At 39.8% G+C, this 23,319-nt stretch overlaps 1 protein-coding gene across 1 annotated transcript in view; it reads left to right on the top strand.

The window, feature by feature from the left end:
• The window catches only part of lovit (loss of visual transmission), a 434,041-nt gene that overhangs the window by 364,893 nt on the left and 45,829 nt on the right, over positions 1 to 23,319 (top strand). The window contains exons 6-7 of the mRNA NM_001316486.1: positions 1,810 to 2,243; positions 2,311 to 2,485. Coding sequence (NP_001303415.1) covers positions 1,810 to 2,243; positions 2,311 to 2,485 — 609 coding nt within the window. The remainder of the gene's footprint in view (positions 1 to 1,809; positions 2,244 to 2,310; positions 2,486 to 23,319) is intronic.

Genomic DNA, 23,319 nt, shown 5'->3' with positions numbered 1-23,319 from the left:
GTTAAGTGGAACTTCTTATTGAGAATTATTTCTTTTGACATTAAGTTACTATTGAGATTTTTAAAAGAGACTAAGCGTCGTTGTCTAGGAAAATTATTTTTTTGGATAACATTCTTTAGGAGAAGTATCCAACTTCCCCTCTTAAAAGAGAAGTTAGAGGATGTGTCTATTTGGCATAATTCTAAATCTTCTTAAATCGCCGGAAAGGCCAAGGAGTGATCTCAGACCACTCAACGGTTAAGAACATATTATCGAATGCTATCGCTGTCACTTTAGTCGGGTTTGTTTATACTCTAATACCAATGACACTAGAATAACAAGATGCGTAACGGACATACATTGGTTTGGCGCTATGCAGCAACTGTTTTGGTGATGGCCAAAAAGAATTTACATATTTGGGGAGTTTTGGCCAATTTCGTAGCAATATGATAAAATTGCGCGCTGTTTAAAAATATCAAATTGGAATATAAAAAAAAAAAAACTGAATATGAAAAACAGCTGAGTCTAATGTGCATTTTAAATAATAAAATTGGATCATTTACATACATCATATTAAGTCAAATGACTTTATAAATATACTAAATAATTAAAGCAAATACAAAGGAAATTATTATAACTACTGTAATTTAAAACATAAATTTTCTAAAAAGATAACATTACATTGAGAAATAAATATTTCATAAAAATAATACGAAGTAAAAAATAAAAATTTTTAAAATAAAAAAAAAAATAAGAAAACTTTTTATTGCAAAAGTCATATCAAAGACACTTGAATTATTCTAGTATTTTTGCTACGAACACAAGCAACCAACAATCGTTGCCTTGTTAATTTTTCAGATGCCGCTTGCTGACAAATATTCTAATATAAAGTCATTTTTGAAATTTATTTTGTGATATGATTCGGCTATTACTATTTCTACGTTAGAACGTTAAGGCAATGCAAAACAAGAATTTTTCGCACGGTGCCAATTGATCAAAAATAATATAGATTTAAAGTCTATGAACTTCTAAGGTGAAGGGCATATTTTGTCAAATTTACAATGCTTGAACATATGTGTGCACACATACAGTTGTCTGCTATCACTGTATGCGTAGAAAAGAGCTGTTTGCTGTAGCGCTCTCAGCTCTCTCGCTCTCGAACAAAAATTCGATAGAGCCTGGAGCAACCTCGGCGAAAAAATCGTGTGCCAAAAAATCGTATGGCGTTACGCATCTTGTTATTCTAGTGTCTTTGTTTTTCGGCTATGTTTTTGATGTGTGATTTGTCCCCACAGCGTTCATACGGACAGACGACCTTGCGCATTATCCTGATCAAGAATATACACACTTTCAAGCGGAAACGCTTCGTTTTCTGTTCCCATACCCAAGGTTTTCAAGAAATCAACCGTATACGAGCTTTTATAAGTCCCAATATCCCGACGTTCATGCGGACTGACTTCAGTTAATCTATTTGTTTTGCGACATCCACCCTAAAACCAAAAACTGCCCTGCCCGCATTTTTAAAAAATGTTTGTATATTTTTTCATAGTTCTATTAGTCTTGTAAATTTCTATCAATCTCACGTTCTAAAGCCCTTCCATGCATGCCACATCGGGGAACTCGACTAGCATAAAAAGATAAGCTACCGAAAAACCAACATTGATTCTCTATTAAGCGAACACCACATGAGGCCTTGACCCCATAGAAATATATTTCCATTTTTAATTTGCACACAGTACTAGAAACCAACTATGAAGGCATTTTAAGTTTAAAAATTGTAAATCAACCAGTAATAATTTTCATTGAAAAACTCTTTTTTCTTTTCAAAAGGTAAAAACTGAAGATGAAAATCCAAACATCAGTATAGCTTATAGAATTGTTGACGAGACCAGTTTTACCGAGAATTCTGAAATCATTCAAGAAAATGGATGTACACAAAACGGAGATTCATACAATGCCCAAAACACAATGGAAGTGGAATCTCTGAGTCACTATTTACTTTCTATTGTTTATATGCCGTTGTCATTAAAATTGATTTGCGTGACAAATCTTTTTTGTTGGATGGCGCACGTTTGTTATTCGCTATACTTTACGGATTTTGTTGGCGAGGCTGTTTTTAAAGGAGATCCCAAGGCCACTCTTGGCTCTCTTCCCCAGAAACGTTATGAAGAAGGAGTACGTTTTGGTTGCTGGGGCATGGCCATGTACTCCTTATCATGCTCTTTTTACTCACTTGTAATTGAATATCTAATTCAGCGATTTAGGTAAGTATTTTAAAAAATTGAAAATCTTTTAATTATGATTTTATTCGATTTAATTCCTTTCAAAAAGGGCTAAAACAGTTTACGTTGGAGGACTTCTTGTCTATTGCATTGGAATGGCTTTGATGGCTTTAACTAGAGCCAAACTTAGTGTGATAGTTTTTAGTTGGACAGCAGGTATTATGTACTCTACACTATTCACAATGCCTTATCTTCTTGTTGCTCACTATCATAATGTTTCTACGGTAAGTATTTAAAAAAAAATTACCCACATTTTATTAAATGTATCATTCCTATCAATGTACAATATTTTAATAACTGCATAAGTAAACGCAAGTCAAGTTAAGACAAAAACAAAAGAAAATAAAAAAAATCGTATTCACCGACTATTAGATACCCTTTACCTTTCATAATGGTATGGGCGTGATGATTTTAACGCCATTACACAGGTTTCTGCACTCAATGTATGATAAAGATAAACATACTGGGTAATTGCTTCAATCTGTACAATAATATATTCCTTACGATCGCTTCTACCTCTAAACTTAGCTGATATGTCGATGTGAATAGTGTGCCATGGAGTGGTTACTTTAGGGATAGGACGTAACTCCTTTTATACGTTTCGTGAAGATGATTTAGAATCTCTTCATGTTATACAATTTTGAACAAATCTTCGAACGTATTTGGGAATGCCCTCAAACCAATACAAAATTTTCAACAAATCTTCGAACGTATTTGGGCATGTCCTCAAACCAATATAAATCGTAAACTTTGTCAAGCGTTTTCTCACAGCCCAGATACATTATTGATTCATGTACCTGGTTAATAACCAGTGCCCACGAGGCACTACTGGCAAGCAAAGGGTCTTGCCATTTCGTTGTACAATTCCAAATAAAACTCCTGCACTCAAATCATATGTCTTAGACATATACAATGGTAATTCATCATGGGAAGTGATTTATATAATATCTTGATCTTTCGGTTAATTCGATGAGCTTTTCAACAACCTTTGCATATTCAGGGGAGTTTTTCGAAGGAATTGGATTTCTGGAAAAGAAATCAGCATGGGACATACTTTTGCCTTATCTATACTGTATATCGAAATCGAATGTCTGTAAATAAGCCCACCAACGGTAAACACTTGGCAAGAAAACCAACTTATTTCATAATGATTTTAAGGAATTGCAGTCAGTGAATATTTCAATTTTTATACCATGAAAATAGTGTCGAAATTCCTCAACTGAATTAGTCACAGCAAGTGTTTCCAATTCATATGAAGTTTATTCACAAGGACTTGTTGCCTTACTGTAGTATTCCATTACAAGCGTCTTGTTTTTTTTTTTTAATTCTAGATAATGCATCGGCAACTGAATTCTTCCTCACTTTAATATAATCGATTTTAAAATGATATTCGTTTAATTTGGCTCTCCAATTTTGTAACTTAGCATTCGGCTCCTTTAAGATATGCAGCCATCTAAGAGGTTGATGGTCACTAGCAATGATAAACTGTCGTCCTAGTAAATAATGTCGAAGAGTTTTGGTTTTTTTTTAATTCGTGACCATTTTCAGAAAGTACTACCCCAAGGGCTAAATTACTGGCATCTGTGGTTTGAGTAAATTTTTTCGAGAAATCGGATAGATGAAGAATTTGGGCTCTTATTATTAAAGCACCTTTTTACTTTTAGAGGATTTGGTTTCATATCATTAGGGGTTACAATGTGACCAATGAAGCTTCCCTTTTTAAGAATTCACATTTATCTATCTGCAATTCTGATTTGCTTCTGCAAATTTTGAAAAGACTAGCTGTAATGAATTTATATGTTTAGAAAGGGATGTGGCAAAAGTCACCCAAATACACTAAACAGTGTTTGTTAAGCAACGGTCGAAGGATATTATTCATGCACCTTTCCTAAGGCCAAATGGCATTCAAATGTATTCATAATGTCCGCTTTTGGTGGAGATTTGATGAAATCCTTCTGCCAGATCAATAGTTGTAAAATATTGACATTTTCCTAATTTACGAAGGATTTTGTCCATGTTTGGTATTTGATATCTATCAGGAATAGTTTATTCATTAAGTTTTCTATAATCATTTACTACTCTAGACTTGAAATTTCCAGAAGCATTAGTTTTTCAGACCCCGGTAGGACTGTTGTAGTAATTTCTTTTTTTTTTTGTGTTGGTTGCTATTAATTCAGCCCTTTCATCCGCGACGGCTAACCAAAGTTAGCTGCAACATAACAATAATAAAAATACAACAATTAACAATATATCAATTTGAGATCATCATCATCATAATTAATCCCGGCATTTCCCGTACTTGGCTTTCGACTTCAATTTCTTGCGTTTGAGCAAGTGGGTACTGTTTTGAATAAATTGGGGAGTTATGAGTTGTATGTTGAATATAAGCAATGCCCACATGTGCATATGTAATTTTGTATGAGAACATACATACATATACATGAACTGTATGTATGTATATATATTAGCAAATAAGCAGCCGCATGAAGGTGGCATTTTTATGTGTATCAGTTTCAGTTTCAAATAAAACTTCTTCGTGTTCGGACACGCGGCTCAAGACTTTTTATTTCGCGTTTACTCTTTCAGCCTTTGCTCTCAATTCGCTGAGTTTGGGTGAAGATTAGGATCTTCCCATTATGATTGTCAGTGTTCCACACTTGGAGCACCTTTTCAATAAACAACAGGTTAATGGGCCCAGCGCCCTAGGAGCTGCCTAAAGGAGAAACGTGTAGTGAAACTCAGGAGTTAGATTTTGGAGTCTACTCAAGATTGCCGGAATGAGTAACCTGTATCAGATCGATAAGCTGGAGGATGGATCCTATGAAACGTGGAGCATCCAGATGCGTTCAGTGTTGGTGCACGCATGTTTGTGGAAGGTGGTTTCAGGAGAGTCCGTGAAACCTGAGGTTGATACTGGAGGTGCTTGGCAATCCCAAGATGAAAAAGCATTGGCCACGATCATCTTGAGTGTGAAGTCTTCGCAACTTGGTTATGTAAAAGGGTGTCTCACTGCGGCTGAGGCATGGAAAGTTTTACAGGATGTCCACCAGCCGAAAGGGCCGTTACGAACGGTCATGCTGTATAAGAAGTTGCTGAGCAAACGTCTGTTGGAAGGGCAGAGTATATCGTCACATATTAAAGAATTTAAGGAAATCTTTGATGCCCTTGATGCGGTGGAAATTGGTATCACCGAGAAATTGCGCAGTGTTGTTTTGCTGTCGAGCCTTCCAGAGAGTTTCGAGAATTTCGTTGTCGCCATTGAGACGCGCGACGAGCTGCCGTCTTTCGATGCTGTATGAATAAAGCTGATCGAGGAAGACACGAGAAGGGGAGGAGCAAAGCAGCAGAGAGAAAAACAAACGGAGAGCGCAAAGGTGAGTTCGTCAATAATGTTTTTGATGACTATTTAAAGGCACATGGGATCGCTAGACAGCTGACTGTTCCACACACTCCACTACAAAATACAATTGCAATACAATGTACTTGGCGTGTTGATGGCTAGCGACGTCGAAATTCCCAAGTCCTATGAGGAGGCCATCAATTCGCAGTATTCTGCAAAGTGGGAAGAGGCAATGGGCCTGGAGTACAGGGCGCTACTTGCACATGAGACATGGAAGCTGGCTGATTTACCAAGAAATCGCCGGTGTGTGGCTTGCAAGTGGGTGTATTCCCTGAAACGAGACGTCTCTGGTAGAATTGAGCGCTTCAAGGCACGACTGTTAGCAAAGGGGTGTTCGCAGAAGTTCGGAGTGGACTACTTCGAGACTTTTTCACCCATGTGCAGGCTCGAGAGTGTGAGGCTCACTTTGGCATTGGCAGCAGAGATGCAATTGTACTTGCATCACATGGACGTATGCACGGCGTACTTAAATAGCGAAGAACCCGGTTCATCACTCTAGGACGAAGCACATCGACATTCGATATCATTTCATTAGAAAAGTCATGAAAGAGGGTCACGTTGTGTTAGAGTACACTTCTACGAATGAGATGATAGCAGACATTATGACAAAGAATCTTTCAAAGGGAAAGCATAATGGGTTTATGAAAATGTTAAATTTGTTTTAATTTTTGTAAACATGTTGGCATTGAGGAAGGCTCTTGAATATAAGCAATGCCCACATGTGCATATGTAATTTTGTATGAGAACATACATACATACACATGAACTGTATGTATGTATATATATTAGTAAATAAGCAGCCGCATGAAGCTGGCATTTTTATGTGTATCAGTTTCAGTTTCAAATAAAACTTCTTCGTGTTCGGACACGCGGCTCAAGACTTTTTATTTCGCGTTTACTCTTTCAGCCTTTGCTCTCAATTCGCTGAGTTTGCGTGAAGATTAGGATCTTCCCATTATGGTTGTCAGTGTTCCTCACTTGGAGCACCTTTTCAATAAACAACATTGTATTTAGTACGTTTTTAATAGTATTTGTAAATGTTAATTTATCTCCTTCTTTATATTCAAGATATTGAAAAATTATTTAATTTACTTATATATTTATAACTCATATAATATAATTTCAACTTAAAAATTTCATTCTGATTTAGGTGATCTAATCGAATGCTTGTGCTTTTTTCAAAAATTTTCTTTCTATTAAGATATTGATTTATTTTAAAAATACTATTGCTGGGTAAGATAATCAAGCTTTTCAACCTAATAGGGCCATTTGATGTTAAAACTTCGCATCTTGTATTTTCAATAAAAAGACAAAATATATGTTATGTCGAGGCTTGTTGTCATTGGAGGTGTGTATTTCCTCTAAAATTTGCTGTTTGAGGATTTTGCACTTTATTGTAATGTTGTTGAAAGGGACTTTTGGGAATACTTGGTTGAATGTTCATGTATGGGTTGGGCTTGAAATAATTTGGTGCGTCCCACATAGGTTGGTTGTTAGGAATCTGCAGTGTATAACCTTTTCACTGCAGTCTAAATGGTTGCATGCATTGATTAAAATTAAATTTAAAGGGTTGAGGATATTGTGGATAACTTGGTCGATATGGAGTTTGTGTATTTGTATTGAATTTGTGTAATTTTGAATTCAGATAATGATTTAAGTTTTAATTAAGAATTTCCGGAATTTTATTAAATTCAAAATTAATATGTTCTTCATAAATTCCCTCTCTTTGTGCAATAGTAATTAACGATCTTAAGTCTTTATCATGATGAGCTAAAATAGTAAATAATTATATTGGTATTTTTCAGAATAGTAACCAGTATTTTAATGGAATCTTTACTTGTTTTAATATATAAATAAGAAGTTCTGGTTGGTTACCTTCCAGGTAAAATTTCGAAATCAAGATTTGAAGTCGTCTTTTCGCCTCTTCGCAGAATGGTATCAGATTTCCTTTATAATGCGTCTCCCCGAAGTTCTCCAGTAGTTTTTAGCTTGGTGTTAGGGGTTTGAATTCTGCAATTAGTCCCAATTAGTACCCTCTAACAAAACTATTAACGGAACTAAATAACCCAAACATAAGTGAATGCAATACGATACAACCCAAAGTCAATGCCACCAAAGAAGTGTCGCAACTTTGTGACACAATTTAATTTCAATAACCCAACATCCGCCGACTTAACATCCACCCGCAACATCAGCGGCTTCAAATTGCTAACGCTGCAATTCGATGCCTAAATCTTATTGGTCAGCGCAGCCCTGCCGAACCCCTGTCGAACCTCTGCCAGCAGCGCGGCCCAAAGTCACAGCTCACGTAGGGACAGCCTAACAATTGTAAAATTAGTCTAAAATCGAACCTTGAATAAAGAACCACTACTGTGGAGTTTAGATAAACCAAATTTTAGTATTTGAAACATTAACTGGCGCCCGAACAGGGACCAGTGGAAACGGATACAGTCTCATTAAGTTAAGACTTGAGGATTAATTTCCCATCCCAACTCACTGGCCCGCTGTTACCAGAGGACTCATCCCTTAAGACGGATCTGGTGCAGCAAAACCCCATCGGTGGATCGCAAGTCTTGTCAGGTCAGCCCGCAGGACAACCTCTATTGGAGTGATCGCAGGATCCCAAGTAGCAACAGCAAACAGGAACACATCCGGATCAACGGGAGGAGTGACCACATCAATCTCAATAATGTAAGCTAGTGAATAAGTGCAAAATTAAACTTACCTAAAACGAAAGAAAGAAAAGTGGAAACACAATTAAAATTCAATAAGCTAAAAGAAAAGTTTTAAAATAACAAAATTATTAACTAAGTGAAACAAAATTTAAATAATAAATTAAGTAATAGTGAAGTGAAAAATATTTAACGAAATTGCAAATATTCAAAGTGTGCTTTAATAAATTACATCAAACTGCGTAAAGCGATTATTAAAACCACACTGCATTGCACCAAATAAAATTAGTGCAGTATAAATTAAACCCAATCTTGCGATTCCTAAATCAAAGGACCCTCCAAGGTAGAAAGGTAAAACCAGCCACTGGTTTTCACACAATCTAAAACAAACCCAATAAATTAAATCTAAATAATACTGAATAAAATCACACATGCAATTTCTTTAAATACGATTCACACACGAAATATTCAAACAAAAATAATTGCTTGCACCAACCAAATAGGACCACCAAAATTATTTAATAAGCATTAATTACAATTTCTATTTCGATTATTGATAAGTTTTATATAATTTTCAACTCTTCAAGACCAATTATTTTATTCGACACTTGCCCATACAAAGTTTAATATAAATTTTATAATCTACAGAGTAAAATTTTAAAATAAGTTAACTTTTCAAATCAATGTCAAACCCGAATAATCTTATTAGACCCGCAGTATTTGATACAGTAGAAACTAGCAGAAGGCAAGTAGCTTTCTATAAACACCTATCTCTGATATTGAATAGAATTAGTTGCATGGACTTAAACATTGAGTCACAGCAACTAATGACCAAATTATATAGGGACAAAGCTTTGGACACTTTTATTAGAGGACTACGGGGAGACTTGTCACGATTATTGGGTATGAAAGAACCCACCGATTTACCCACAGCCTTACATCTCTGCTTGAAATTAGAAAATCAAGCTTTCAGGTCCAACTATCCCAACAATAGAGCGCAATCAACTAACTTCCGGCAGGCATCTCAGCCTCCACTAAGACCTCCACCAATTCAGAGGCAGCTCCCAATTATTAGCAACCCGAACTTTCAAGCCAGGCCATTTTCACAACCAAGCATGGCTCCACAACCAGCCCCGCTCATCTTTCCTCGCCAAAACAACATTAATTTTGGACCGTACTACCCAAAACCAATCTTACCAAACGTAGGTAACCAACTTGGACCGATTGCCATTGCAGCTCGAACTCATTTGCAGCTAAGCCACAACCACGGCCAGAGCCTATGGACGTAGACCGAAGTCTTCATACAAGACAAATCAATTACATGAACAGACCAAATCCAGGAGAAGCAGGGAAAAGACCGCCTATGCCACTTGCAACCCAAAATGATGTGACCAAAAAACAGCGGCATTTTAATTTCGAAACCTCCCAGACAGACACAACTTCTAATACTGACGAAAAAAAAGAGACAGAGTAATCAGAAATGTCAGCGTACGTAACCACAGTCGCAAATCAAGAGGAACAAGCAGACTTTGAACAATCTTTAACTGAATATTCTGAGATAATCAACGACAACAATGAGAATTACCAGTATGACTATACTTATGTTAATTTTTTAGAATAACAAATTCCTCACTTCCATATTATGAATGCAAGCTGAGGAATGGGAAAATTCTGAAAATTCTAATAGACACAGGCTCGAATAGAAATTATATTAAACCACAGTTAGTTTCCAACCCAACACCCAATGAACAAACTTTTGACGCTGCCTCAGTAGGAGGCAACATTCAGATAACTCATCATAAGATGGCTTACCTATTTGATGACCCCAACGCAATAGTCAAATTTTTCTTATTACCTACTCTTAAAACTTTTGACGCGATATTAGGAAACGATAGCCTAAAGAGCTAGGAGCCATTATAGACACGGGAAAAAAATTAATGTACTTAAAAAGTGGCAAAATCATTCCGTTAAAAGAGGAAAAATTCGAGCAAATTAATGTAATAATACCTAATCTAGATCACCTTTCGCCTAATCAAAAAATAGAATTAAATCGTTTACTAAAAAAGTACCCTAATCTGTTTGCCGAACCAAACGAGAAATTAACTTACACTACTAACGTTAAAGCGGAAATACGTACAAATACAGATACACCGGTGTATTCAAAATTTTATCAGTACCCAATGTCTCTTAAGAACGAAGTCGATAAACAAATAATTAAACTATTAGACAACAACATAATACGCCCATATCGATCACCCGTGTGGATTGTACCAAAGAAATTAGATTCGTCAAATATAAAAAAATACAGAATGGTAATAGACTATAGAAAACTAAATAGCGTAACAATATCAGACAGATACCCTATACCTGACATTAATGGAGTGTTAGCTCAACTAGGTAACAATAAAATATTTTCGGTACTAGATTTAAAAAGTGGATTCCATCAAATTCTTTTAAAAGATAGTGACATTGAGAAAACAGCATTTTCAGTTAATAACGGTAAATACGAATTCATGCGTCTCCCATTCGGATTAAAAAATGCCCCGTCTATTTTTCTACGCGCTCTCGACGATATTCTTAGAGAACACATAGGCAAAATTTGCTACATTTATATCGATGATATATCTATATATCTTATATCTTTAGCAAAGATGAGCTAACACATTGCGAAAATCTTGACCAAATATTCTTTAAAACCAAAGTAGAATTTTTAGGCTTTGTTATATCCGATAAGGGTATAGAAACCAATCCCAATAAAGTAAAAGCAATTGCCAATTACCCATGCCCCAAACCGCTTAAGGAACTTAGATCTTTCCTAGGGCTATCAGGATATTACAGAAGATTCATAAGGGGATATGCCTCAATCGCCAAGCCCCTTACGACATTGCTCAGGGGAGAAGATGGTCGCATATCAAAAGGAGCTTCATCCAAAAAATTAATACAACTTGACAAAGAAGCCTTGAAAGCATTTGAACAATTAAAAAACGCCCTGATATCTGATGAAGTAATATTGCATTACCCCGACTTCAATAAAGAATTCACACTAACAACTGACGCTTCTGATTATGCAATAGGAGCAGTCCATTCCCAAGCCAACCAACCAATAGCTTTCATATCCAGAACTTTGTCAAAAACTGAAGAGAGTTATGAAACCGCGCGTAAGGAAATGTTAGCCATATTCTGGGCAGTGAAATCCTTTAACGGATACCTATATGGTGGATCAAAAGTAAATATCTACACAGACCATGAACCCCTCACGCATGATTGTAACTGGAAAGGTAGCATAGCCGTTAGGAGATGGAAATCTTATTTGGACGAGTACGATAAAGAATTAATTTACAAACCCGGTAAAGAAAATGTAGTGGCGGACGCATTATCACGAATAAAAAGTCAAGGTGAGGTAAATTCATTAACAGCAACACAGCACAGTGGCCAAAGTTCAGGTCACAATCTTATACCCAGCATAGAAACTCCCATTAATGCATTTAAAAACCAAATATTTATTTTAAAAGAAGAACCACCCGATTATAAGTTCACAATACCCTTCCCAACATTTCACAGACACACAATTTCAAAACCACATTTTTCGGACAGTGATCCAACAGTCACTCAATCCAACAGTCATAAACGGAATCCAAACATCTGAAGACCTAATGGGTCAAATTCAAAATTTATATCCAAAACATTTCTCGACTATTAAAATACGATTTACACAATCTAGAGTAAAGAACTTAACAACAGAATTGGAACAGGACGAAATCATTTTAGAAACCCACAATAGAGCACATAGAAATGCTGAAGAGAATAAAATTCAAATTTCTGAAAAATACTATTTCCCCAAAATGAAAAATAAAATATCCATGCTAGTTAAACAATGTCAAGTCTGCAAAGAAGGAAAATATGATAGACACCCACCTAATCCAGTTTTGAAAGAGACCCCCATACAAGAATACCCAGGACACACAATTCACATCGACATATTCTCTACCGAGAAAAAACTAGTATTGACAGCAATAGACAAATTCTCAAAATTAGCACAAGCAAGAGTTATAGAATCAAAAGCAATAGAACATATAAAAAAACCACTAAACGACATATTATTTTATTATGGTGTTCCAAAGTTTGTTGTCATGGACAATGAAAAATCATTTAATTCTGCCAGTATCAACTTTATGATGAAAGACCAGCTAGGCATAGAAATTTTTAGGGTCCCCCCATATAAAAGTACAGTGAATGGTCAAATAGAAAGATTCCATTCCACCTTGTCTGAAATAATGAGGTGTTTAAAATCAAAACAGGTGTATCAAACATTCGAAGAACTGCTCGATAGAACTATTTATGAATACAATTATACCATACATTCAGTAACCAAACAAAGACCACTAGAAGTATTTTTTGGCAAAAATGTCACCACAGATCCCGAACAATTTGAAAAAAGTAGGCAAGATAATATTACGAGATTAAGAAACAAACAACAACAGGATTTGGAGAACCATAATAAAAAACGAAAGGAGATTAAAACTTATCAGCCAGGACAAGAAATATTCGTTAAACAAAATACTAGACTAGGGTCCAAACTATCTAAACGTTATAAAAAAGAAATCGTAAAACAAAATAATCGTACTACTATTATCACAGAAACAGGGAAAATTGTTCACAAGAGTAATATCAAAAATGACTAGGAGTCCGAATATTTTTTTTTAAATGTCCGAAAATGTCCAAGAGAACACCTATATCAAAAAAAAAAAAACTAATAAAGTTGTCCGATTTACGGTATGCATCCGATTGTGACGAATCGTCCCATGCCCCTCAAAAAACTAATTGTAATTCCACTTAACTCTCGTTGCAGGCTTCTCCTACTAATATTTTGGTTACCAATGATAACCGCAACTCTTGTAATCACAAACTATACAGATGCACACACTATTACTATCCATAAAGGAATAGGGAAAATACAATCAGCATCCATTAAAATGATTCACCTTATAAACTTAAAACAAATAGAAGAAGAACTTTTTAACATTCGAGAACACACCGTAAACGACTTAAAGAAAAGCTACTTATACCACACTCTTACACATGAAATAACCCAATAACCCATTCTCTGCATTAAACACCCTTACATTTAAAAATCATAACAAGAGATCAATAAATTGGATCGGATCAGCATGGAAGTATGTTGCAGGCAATCCTGACCATGACGATCTTGCCATGATAGATAACAATATTAATAATCTTATAACTAACAATAACGAACAAATTATTATAAATCAACAGCTACAGACTAGAATTAATAGTTTAACTACAGTCTCGAATATGTTAAAAAATTCAATTAGGAAAGACAGTTCTTTTAATAATGAAATAGCTACAAGTCTTCAAAATCAAGTCAGACTATTAAAAGAAGAGTTAATTAATGTCAAATACGCTATGCAATGGGCAAGACTAAATATAATAAACACCCTACTTTTAAGTGATACAGAACTCGATGAAGTTCATGAAACGTTCAAAAGAGGTAATATTACCTCTCTTTCAGTAGAAGAAATGTTAGAATTGGTTGATGTTTCAGTTCTGCATAACAAAACAACAATAGCCTACATTATAAAAATACCAGAACTAGAACCGATTACATACCAAAACATACTTGTAAAACCTGTTTTAAGAAATAATTCAATTATCCATTTAGAAGCTAACGAAATATTTTTGTATAAAGACATATTATTAAAAACACCAGAAAATTGTAAACTATCTAAAAATATAAAAATTTGTAAAAAACAAAACATTGTTAACTTAAGCAAATCTAAATGTATCACAAAATTAGTTCAGGGAAAAGCATCGCTGTGTGACTACGCCAACGCAGAGCACATCCAAAGAGTCGAGGAAATTGACAACAGCCTAATACTACTAAACAACTTTAATGGAACTATACAACACGACAACACAACAATTAAATGAAACCTATCTACTGCATTTTTGGAACGACACAATACTAATAGATAAAAAGGAATTCACTAACACGGAGAAAACAATTATAAAACCTGGAATACCGATAATTCAGATGTCCCCAATAGAAGCGGAACGGTTCCAAATCCTATCGTTAGAATCACTACATGCCCTAAATATTAAAAACATAGGACACCTGGAAGAAATCAAAACACACTCTATTATGAATGGGATTGCAATCATTACATCATGATAGCTACAACGTCGCGATCGAACACTCGACGAGTGCAGACGTGCCTGCGGATCGACAGCAAATTGTTCACAGTTTTAAGTCCCGTTACTTGTGCCCAGCCACTTCGCGTCGCGTGATCTTGTCGCGCGTTTTGATTGGCCCAGCCAACGTACCTAACGGTAGTTCGCACTAACACCATCGCACACCCGAGTGTGCGTGTTATCAGCGCAAAAAACCCAGTGCTCGAAGCAGCGGTATATTTGCAAAGCAGCAGCCACGTGCTGCCTGGCTCACCGGCTTACGGTGCCCAGCTTCCCCCCCCTCCTCACTCCTTATCAACTTTGGAGAAGATGGACTGGCAGGCCCCCCCGCGCACCCACAAGCTTGGAACAACACCACGCAAAAAGGCTCTGAGAACACGCAAGAGCAGCTCCAGCAGCGAGGGAAGCACCTCGCATACAGAGCCGAGCGAGATAAAGCGAAAACCGGCAAAGAAAGCACAGGGAGAGGAGCTGGAAGAGAAGCCAAGCACTAGCGCAGCTCTGCGCAAGAAGCTCGCCAACAACGCCTTCGCTTTACTCTCGAGCGAAGAAGACGAGGACGACCAAGAGAGCTCTGATGACGAACCCGGACCTAAAGACGATTCCAAGCCCAAGACCCCCGAGAAACCAAAGCCCACCCCGAAGACCATCAAGCCACCTCCGATTTTTATCCCCGATGTGACCAACATCTCGGCACTCGTCAAGATGATCACGACTCTTGTAGGCCCGAAGAACAATTTTACCTACAAGACCGTGAATGGCAACAACGTACGTGTCATGATGCCGGACAAAGAGTCCTATACAGCTCTGCGTCTCCAACTTGTGGCCCAAAACAAGAGGCATCGGACTTTCCAGCCGAAAGATGAACGTGCATACAAGGTTGTCATCAAAGGACTCCACCACTCCACCGATCGTGAGGAAATCATTGAAGACCTTCGCAGACAAGGGCACGCTGTTAGAGATCTGCACAATCCCATTGGCAGAAGAACTAAAGAACCGCTGGGAATATTCTTCGCCAACCTGGAGCCTTCCAGCAACAACAAAGACGTCTACCAAGTCAAGCGGATCTGCAGGTCGGTAGTAACCATTGAACCGCCGCAGAAGTTCAACGACGTGCCTCAATGCTTCAGGTGCCAAGGATTCGGTCATACACAGCGTTACTGCTTCCTGGAATACCGATGTGTAAAGTGTGGAGGCCCTCACGAATCGAGGGCATGTGAGAAGAGGGAGGACGACAAAGCGTGCTGCTTCCACTGCCAGGCGGACCATCCTGCGTCTTTCAAGGGATGCCCTGCATACAAAAGGGCCAAAGCACTCGCTGCTCCGAAAACAAGGCCCGTCGCTAATGCTAACAAGGCGCCGCCCGTGGCATCACCAAACGTCACCTCTGGCAGGAGCTACCGAGACGCCCTCAACGGAGTGCACGCAGCACCGCAGAATCCCACAACCCCAGTCCAAACCCAAACAGAAACCCCACACTCCGGTCAGATAGAAGCGATGTTCGCTCGCATGGAAGGAATGATGGAAAGGATGATGGAGCGCATGTTCACCCAGATGACACAGCTGGTGGCCACCATTCTCAACAGCAAGTCATGCAATTAAAGCTCCACCTAGTCGTCTGGAATGCGAACGGCCTGCAGAACAGCAAGGCCATAGTCGAGCACCATCTGAAGACCCACCAGATCGATATCCTACTCGTAGCCGAAACCCACTTCTCCCCCAGATCCCACTTTAATATCAGCGGATATGACCTCATCCATGCAGACCATCCTTCTGGCAGAGCACGCGGTGGAGCAGCCATCCTCATCAGGAGCGGTATTCAATACCTAGAGCTACCCGCGTTTCAGCAAGACTGGGCACAATGTCCTGTCATCAGGATTGCCAGCCCGCAAGGAGATTTAGACATTGGAGCGGTCTACTTTCCCCCCAGATACCGCATAACAGCATCTCACCTCAGTGAGTTCTTCGAGCATTTTGGGCCCCGCTTCATAGCAGCTGGAGATTATAACGCCAAACATTCTTGGTGGGGATCGCGCGCCAACAACCCCAAAGGGAAAACTCTGTTTGGGTACCTGCAACGCCACTGACTGGACTGCCACTCCACTGGCGAGCCCACTCACTGGCCAACGAATCCCCTCAATACTCCAGACCTGCTGGACTTTGCTGTGTCGAAAGGCATAGGGCATGCGAAGATCAGCTGCACAACAAATGCTGATCTCCTGTCAGACCACTGTGCAATAAACGTGCTAATCAACACGCCAGTCCTCAGGAAAACCCCGCTCAGAAGGCTCACTGGAAAATATACCGACGCCGCCAAGTTCGCGTCCTGGATGCTCTCCACCGTCAATCCGAACCCCATCCTCAACACACCCAGGGACATTGATGAAGCTATCGGGAATCTCACCAGGCAGATGCAAAACGCTGCGGAATTCGCAAGCCCACCGCCACCAAAGACTGCGAGAACACCTAGCAGGGACCTCCACCTCTGGTCCCCGGAAATTGCGGCACTCGTGACTGAGAAGAGGCGTCTCAGGAGAGTTTGGTTCTTGACGCGCAATCCAAGAGACAAAACAGCGCTCAATCACGCCACAAAGGAGTTGAAGGACAAGATCTCCAGCCTACGCCAGGACTCCTTCCTCAGATTCCTCGAGGAACTCTCTCCCGGGGACCCAGACCACAATCTGTGGAACGTCACCCGCCACATTAAACGACCAGCCAAAAAGGTTTCCGCAGTGCGCAAAGCAGATGGATCCTGGTGCCGTTCGGATGCTGAAAGAGCAGAAGCTTTCGCCGAACACCTTTACAACGCCTTCTCTCCGTTCGACTGCTGCACTGCCGAAGAACATGCTGAAACAGCCCGGTTTCTCAATAGCCCAAGCTCTCCCGGTCCCCCGTTGGAACCAGTCGACCCTGAGGAAGTTGCGCAGGAGATTGCTCTACTGAAGAACAACAAATCTCCAGGCCTGGATCGTATAGATGCGGCGGCCCTAAAAATGCTCCCATTCCGCTGCACACAAATGCTGGCCAGCATTTACAACAGCTGCTTCCGGCTAGGGTACTTCCCGGAAGAGTGGAAAAGAGCAGAGGTGATTGTCCTCCTCAAGCCTGGTAAGCCTGAAGCCAATCTCGCCTCCTATCGTCCGATTAGTTTGCTGGCAATCCTCTCCAAAATACTCGAAAGAGTATTTTTGAGCAGAGTATTGCCAGTACTGGATGAGGCTGGTTTGATCCCCGATCACCAGTTTGGCTTCAGGCGCTCCCACGGAACACCAGAGCAATGCCACCGGCTAGTCGAACGGATCCTCGAGGCATTCGAGCAAAAGAAATACTGCTGCGCTGTAATGCTCGACGTGAAGCAGGCATTCGACAGAGTTTGGCATCCTGGACTCCTCCATAAACTCAAATCCTACCTCCCAAGCCCCCATTTTACCCTCCTCAAATCCTATACTGAGGGAAGAGCATTCCAAGTCAGATGCGGAAGTGCAATAAGCCTACCCAGACTGATCAGAGCTGGAGTTCCGCAAGGCAGTGTGCTCGGACCAATACTGTACACCCTTTACACCGCAGACCTTCCCATAATCCCCTCCAGGAACCTAACTATAGCGACATATGCAGATGACACGGCTTTCCTCGCCTCTTCATCCGACCCACGAGAAGCCTCCGAAACAATCCAAAGGCAAATGGACGCGCTACATCCCTGGCTCAGCAGGTGGAACATCGTAGTGAACGCGGAAAGATCTACCCAAACAACATTTGCACTAAGGAGAGGAGACTGCCCACCGGTCACGCTAAACGGAGTCATCATTCCCAACGCACCCGCACCCAAGTACCTAGGACTTACCCTGGACCGCAGGCTCACTTGGCGTCCCCACATCGTCAGCAAACGCATACAGGCCGATGCGCGTCTGAGGCAGATGCAATGGCTTATTGGGAGAGGGTCCAAGCTAAGGCAGAACCACAAAATCCTGGTGTACAAGGCAATTCTCAAGCCCATCTGGACCTACGGGATACAGCTATGGGGCACGGCAAGCCACACGAATCGCCTGCGTATACAGCGGTTCCAGAATAGGTGCTTGAGAATTGCCTGTAATGCGCATCCCTACCACGAGAATGTCGCCATACATAGGGAACTTGGAATCCCACAAGTCGCTGATGAAATCTCCAGGCTCAGCGAGAGATACCTGAAAAGGCTCGAAAACCACCCTAACCACCTCGCCACCAACCTGTTAGACAATAGCCAAACAAGCAGACGTCTCATGAGGAGACACCCTCTCGATCTTCCACAACAATAGACAACACATATAAAACCCGCCACAAATACATGTACAATAGTATCCCTTAAGCTAATGTTCCCCCGCAAAACCATTTAATTATTGTCCACTAGGACAGATTTTAAATAAATAAACGCACGCAAAAAAAAAAAAAAAAAAAAAATGATAGCTACAACGATAATTTTAATAATATTGTCTAAAACATTTATACGAAAAAAGGAAAACATAACACTACCAATTCAACAAGAACCACTTAAAAATTTAAATAATCAAATCAAGAAAACTAATATCACAAACTCAATTCAGCCAGAATTCAACAATATCCCATATTTCTGAAACCTACTTGAGGACAAGCAGGAATTTGAGGAGGGAGAGTTAAATAACAAAACTATTAACGGAACTAAATAACCCAAACATAAGTGAATGCAATACGATACAACCCAAAGTCAATGCCACCAAAGATGTGTCGCAACTTTGTGACACAATTTAATTTCAATAACCCAACATCCGCCGACTTTACATCCACCCGCAACATCAGCGGCTTCAAATTGCTAACGCTGCAATTCGATGCCTAAATCTTATTGGTCAGCGCAGCCCTGCCGAACCCCTGTCGAACCTCTGCCAGCAGCGCGGCCCAAAGTCACAGCTAACGTAGGGACAGCCTAACAATTGTAAAATTGGTCTAAAATCGAACCTTGAATAAAGAACCACTACTGTGGAGTTTAAATAAACCAAATTTTAGTATTTGAAACATTAACTTGTATAAGCGTTAGATCGTATTACCGGGGCGTTGGAGTGCTTACGTAGTTCTTGGTGGTCTTTTAGGTATTTGTATATTTATATTTATTATGACAAAGTGTCCCAATGTATTGACGCTAAATTATACCTAATCACTTATTGTATTGGTACGGTAGATTAGTCCAATATGCTACACCTTACTTTTAAAAGAAATTACGTAATACATGTAATCATTTTATTTTAGTGTTAGTTGTCAAGTGTAACCGTGAAAAAGTTCAAAAAAAATTAATCATTACCGAAAAATGGAAAATAGAGCTCTACCGCATAAATCACTGGACTTTAAGCCGATGAAGCAATTTGCTGGCGCGGGACCAAGACAGATTTGTGAGCAGTTGCTGAAAAACATTCCGAATCATGACTCTGCCTTTAATACGACAAGTGTTTCAAATACAATTTGCAGTACTACCCTCACAAAAACATCGTCAATTTCAACCATCTCGTCCCCGTACATCTCCTCTTTCTCGCTAACTGACATTGTATGTTCTACTTCTGCCAGCACGACTCGCAGCAGCTCTATTGTCAGCATATCCCCGACCTACTGCAGGATGGCAAGATGTCTCTTTTGCACCAGGTAAAGGAAGAATCAAAAAGTAGGCACAGCCCTCCACTCAAAGAAGGCAAAGAAACCGACATCTGATCAGCCACAAATCGCTTCCACCCCTAAGCAAAGATGAAGATTTTGATATGGACGTCGTATACTCTATTGACGATGATGAGCCTTGTTCATCAAAAGACGCCCTTATTCGTGCCTCAAGGAAAACAATACGGAACAAACAGCCGACTAGTGTTAACCAAGCTGACCCCCGCACCCTGAAGCCAATCCATCACTTAATTCAGGTGACCGTGCTGTTCCATGCAATACCTCAGATACCTGCAGCAGGTGGCTCGACATTTTCTAAAGAAAGGATCATTATTTCATCATCACCAGCTCCCCGAGGACCGACCATATAGAATCGTATTGCGTAACATACACCATAAAGTTTCATCGGAGGACATCATCGCATGCCTACAGAATGAAGGTATATATCGAGGGATATGGGAGAAACAACGTAAGCAAGTCGAGCCTGTACAATGCTATGGTCATACCAAAACGTATTGTTCTCGGCATTTTATTTGCAGAGAATGTGGAGAAAACCACCCCACTTCAGAGTGTAGGCTAAAGCAAGATGATACCAGATGCTGTTATCACTGTGGAAAGCCCCAAGCAGCTAACTTTAAAGATTGCATTAAATACCTTAAAGAAGCTTATACTCGTAAGCATCATTTGAAGACCAATGAACCCACTGCTGCTGGTCCTATTACCGGACCCCCTGCCCTTGGCGTTGGTCGGCCGACTTTTGCGTCCGTTGTCAGATGCAATCACCCTGCTTTTCAGCCAATTTATTTGCCTGCCGCTACTGCTACTAATGTAACTACCAACCTGGACTCCAAACTGGAACACCTTTTTTCTAGGCTTGACAGAATGATATGTCGTTAGTGGAAACGTTGATGCAACTACTTCTAGCCCCGTCTTTCGCCCTCTTATTTAAAAATGGGTCCTCTTAAGATATCAGCATGGAATTCAAATGGGGCCTCCTCGAAGACCAATGAGATCTCCGCTTTTATTGAGCTTCACGACATAGACATCCTCCTGTTGTAAGAAAGCCACTTCTCCTCCCGGTCCAAATTCAGGCTCTGTGGCCTTACCCTGCATACTGCCAACCATCCGGATGACAGACAACACAGTGGAGCGGTGATCCTTGTTAGATCAAATATCTCTCATCAACCATTCGCCACTCTATCGCGACATCATATCCAGGTAGTAACTATTCAGCTGACTGCAAGCAGAGGAAACTTTAATGTTGCCTCAGTATACAGCCCTCCGACTATTAGATGGACAGATGCTATTGTTAGGCAGTTCATCAGACAATTTGGCCCAAAGTTCCTTGCGGCAGGTGACTGGAACGCAAAACTCATTATGGTGGGGATATAACAGGATGTGTACCAGAGGTAGGGTGCTGTGTTCTGCACTTGCAGAAAATCGAATAGACGTCGTTGCAACTGGAGAAGCCACATGTTACCCCTATCGCGCAAATGGCTCTCCAAGTGTCATTGATTTCGGGATCTCCAAAGGCTTTAGACAGCAACAAATCAGGGTTAATGTGCTGACAGAACTGTCATCTGACCATTTGCCTTTGCTCTTTGAGCTAGATGAGGACGCCCAATTATTTAGAAGTGTTACAAAAATGCTGTCTCCACAAGCGAACATTCGGATATTCATCGAGGCTACTGTAGAACTCAACATTCTCATTGACACTTGCAATAGGCTGGAAGCATACATCGACTATTTTAAATCTGCAATCATTGAAGCTGCAAGGCAGGCTACACCACCCCCTCACCAAGTTGGTCTCACGGTGGCCTCCCATAATAAGCATAGAGGAAGACAATACCTTGCGACAGGAGATTCTAGCATTTATCAGCAATATTCAAGTACTACTAATAGACTGCGCTGTCTGCTAGCCAATAACCGTAAAGCAAACCTGGATACCTTATTGGAGAGTGCTGGTCCAGATAGTAATAGTGGATTCTCAATATGGAAACTCATGAGAGGCATCAAGAGACAGCCTTTGTTTCAATCACCAATTCAGGATCGAGGCGGCAACTGGCTTAAGACGGATTATGAGAAAGAAAGTGCTTTTGCTTCACACCTGTGCTCCACCTTCATGCCCTTCAATTTAACGGAAGACACCAATCGTGAGACCATCGTAAATTTTTGGATACTCCGACTGCTCAGACACGTACTCACCGCAGGAAGTTATGATGCAAGTGAAGACTTTGCAACCCAAAAACACCCCTGGTTACGATGGCATAGATATCCGAACTGCGAAATTGAATGAAGTGACGGCCATAACGAAGGAATGGACGAAACGTAGTTGACCGAGGGAGTATGGTTGGGTAGGTAAGTAATGTTTCTTTTTACTACTAAGGCGTAGAGTATAAAGATGACCAAGATGACACTCGATGCGTAGGTCAGGAATCGAAGATCAATCGTGGATTCCTTGACTTGGAGTATTTTGGTTTTATTTTCCTGAAGGTGAAGTATTATTTTGTTCAGGCTTAGATCCTCCATTGTTGTATTTATTGATATGTTCTTCGTTTCAGGTAGTGATAATTTAATCCTCTCTTCGTAGAACAACTCGCTGTCATCGTATTTGGTTCCTTCTATAAATATGGAACAGTTTATATGGTTTATTATTGTCGTTCCTTCAATGAGGAATGGTTCAGCACAGCTTGGTTCAGCACTTGTTTGGTTTTTGCTGATAATAACGATCCATTGTTGCTCCGGTTCCACTACTGTCTTGTCTGTGTTGATAATTTTTGCCTCGCAAATAGGGTTCATTCCTTGAATTACTTGTTTTATACATTCTTTGTTGTCCATGTTGTTCCCGTGCCGTGTACCTTAGGGCATTTTTCTTGAAAACTTATCATATAATTAAATTTATCATCATATAATATAAATTTAGGTAGAGTGAGAAACTTTGTGCCATTAATTGCTAACTTAATTAAATGTGAAAGTGTATAAGTGTATATATCAAATATTGGAATCTTAATGTGAAATATAATTCTAGTTTGTTTGGATTCTATCTCTATGTTGAGTAGTCTAGATATGCTCTTCTGTATTGATTGAGAAATTTTGAAGTTTTAAAATCTGTGCTATATCTCTT

Source organism: Drosophila melanogaster, chromosome 3L (genome assembly GCF_000001215.4).
Source record: "Drosophila melanogaster chromosome 3L".
NCBI lineage: Eukaryota > Metazoa > Arthropoda > Insecta > Diptera > Drosophilidae > Drosophila > Drosophila melanogaster.
The sequence above is the reverse complement of the archived record's forward strand: the minus strand, read 5'-3'. Positions and strand labels throughout refer to the sequence as shown.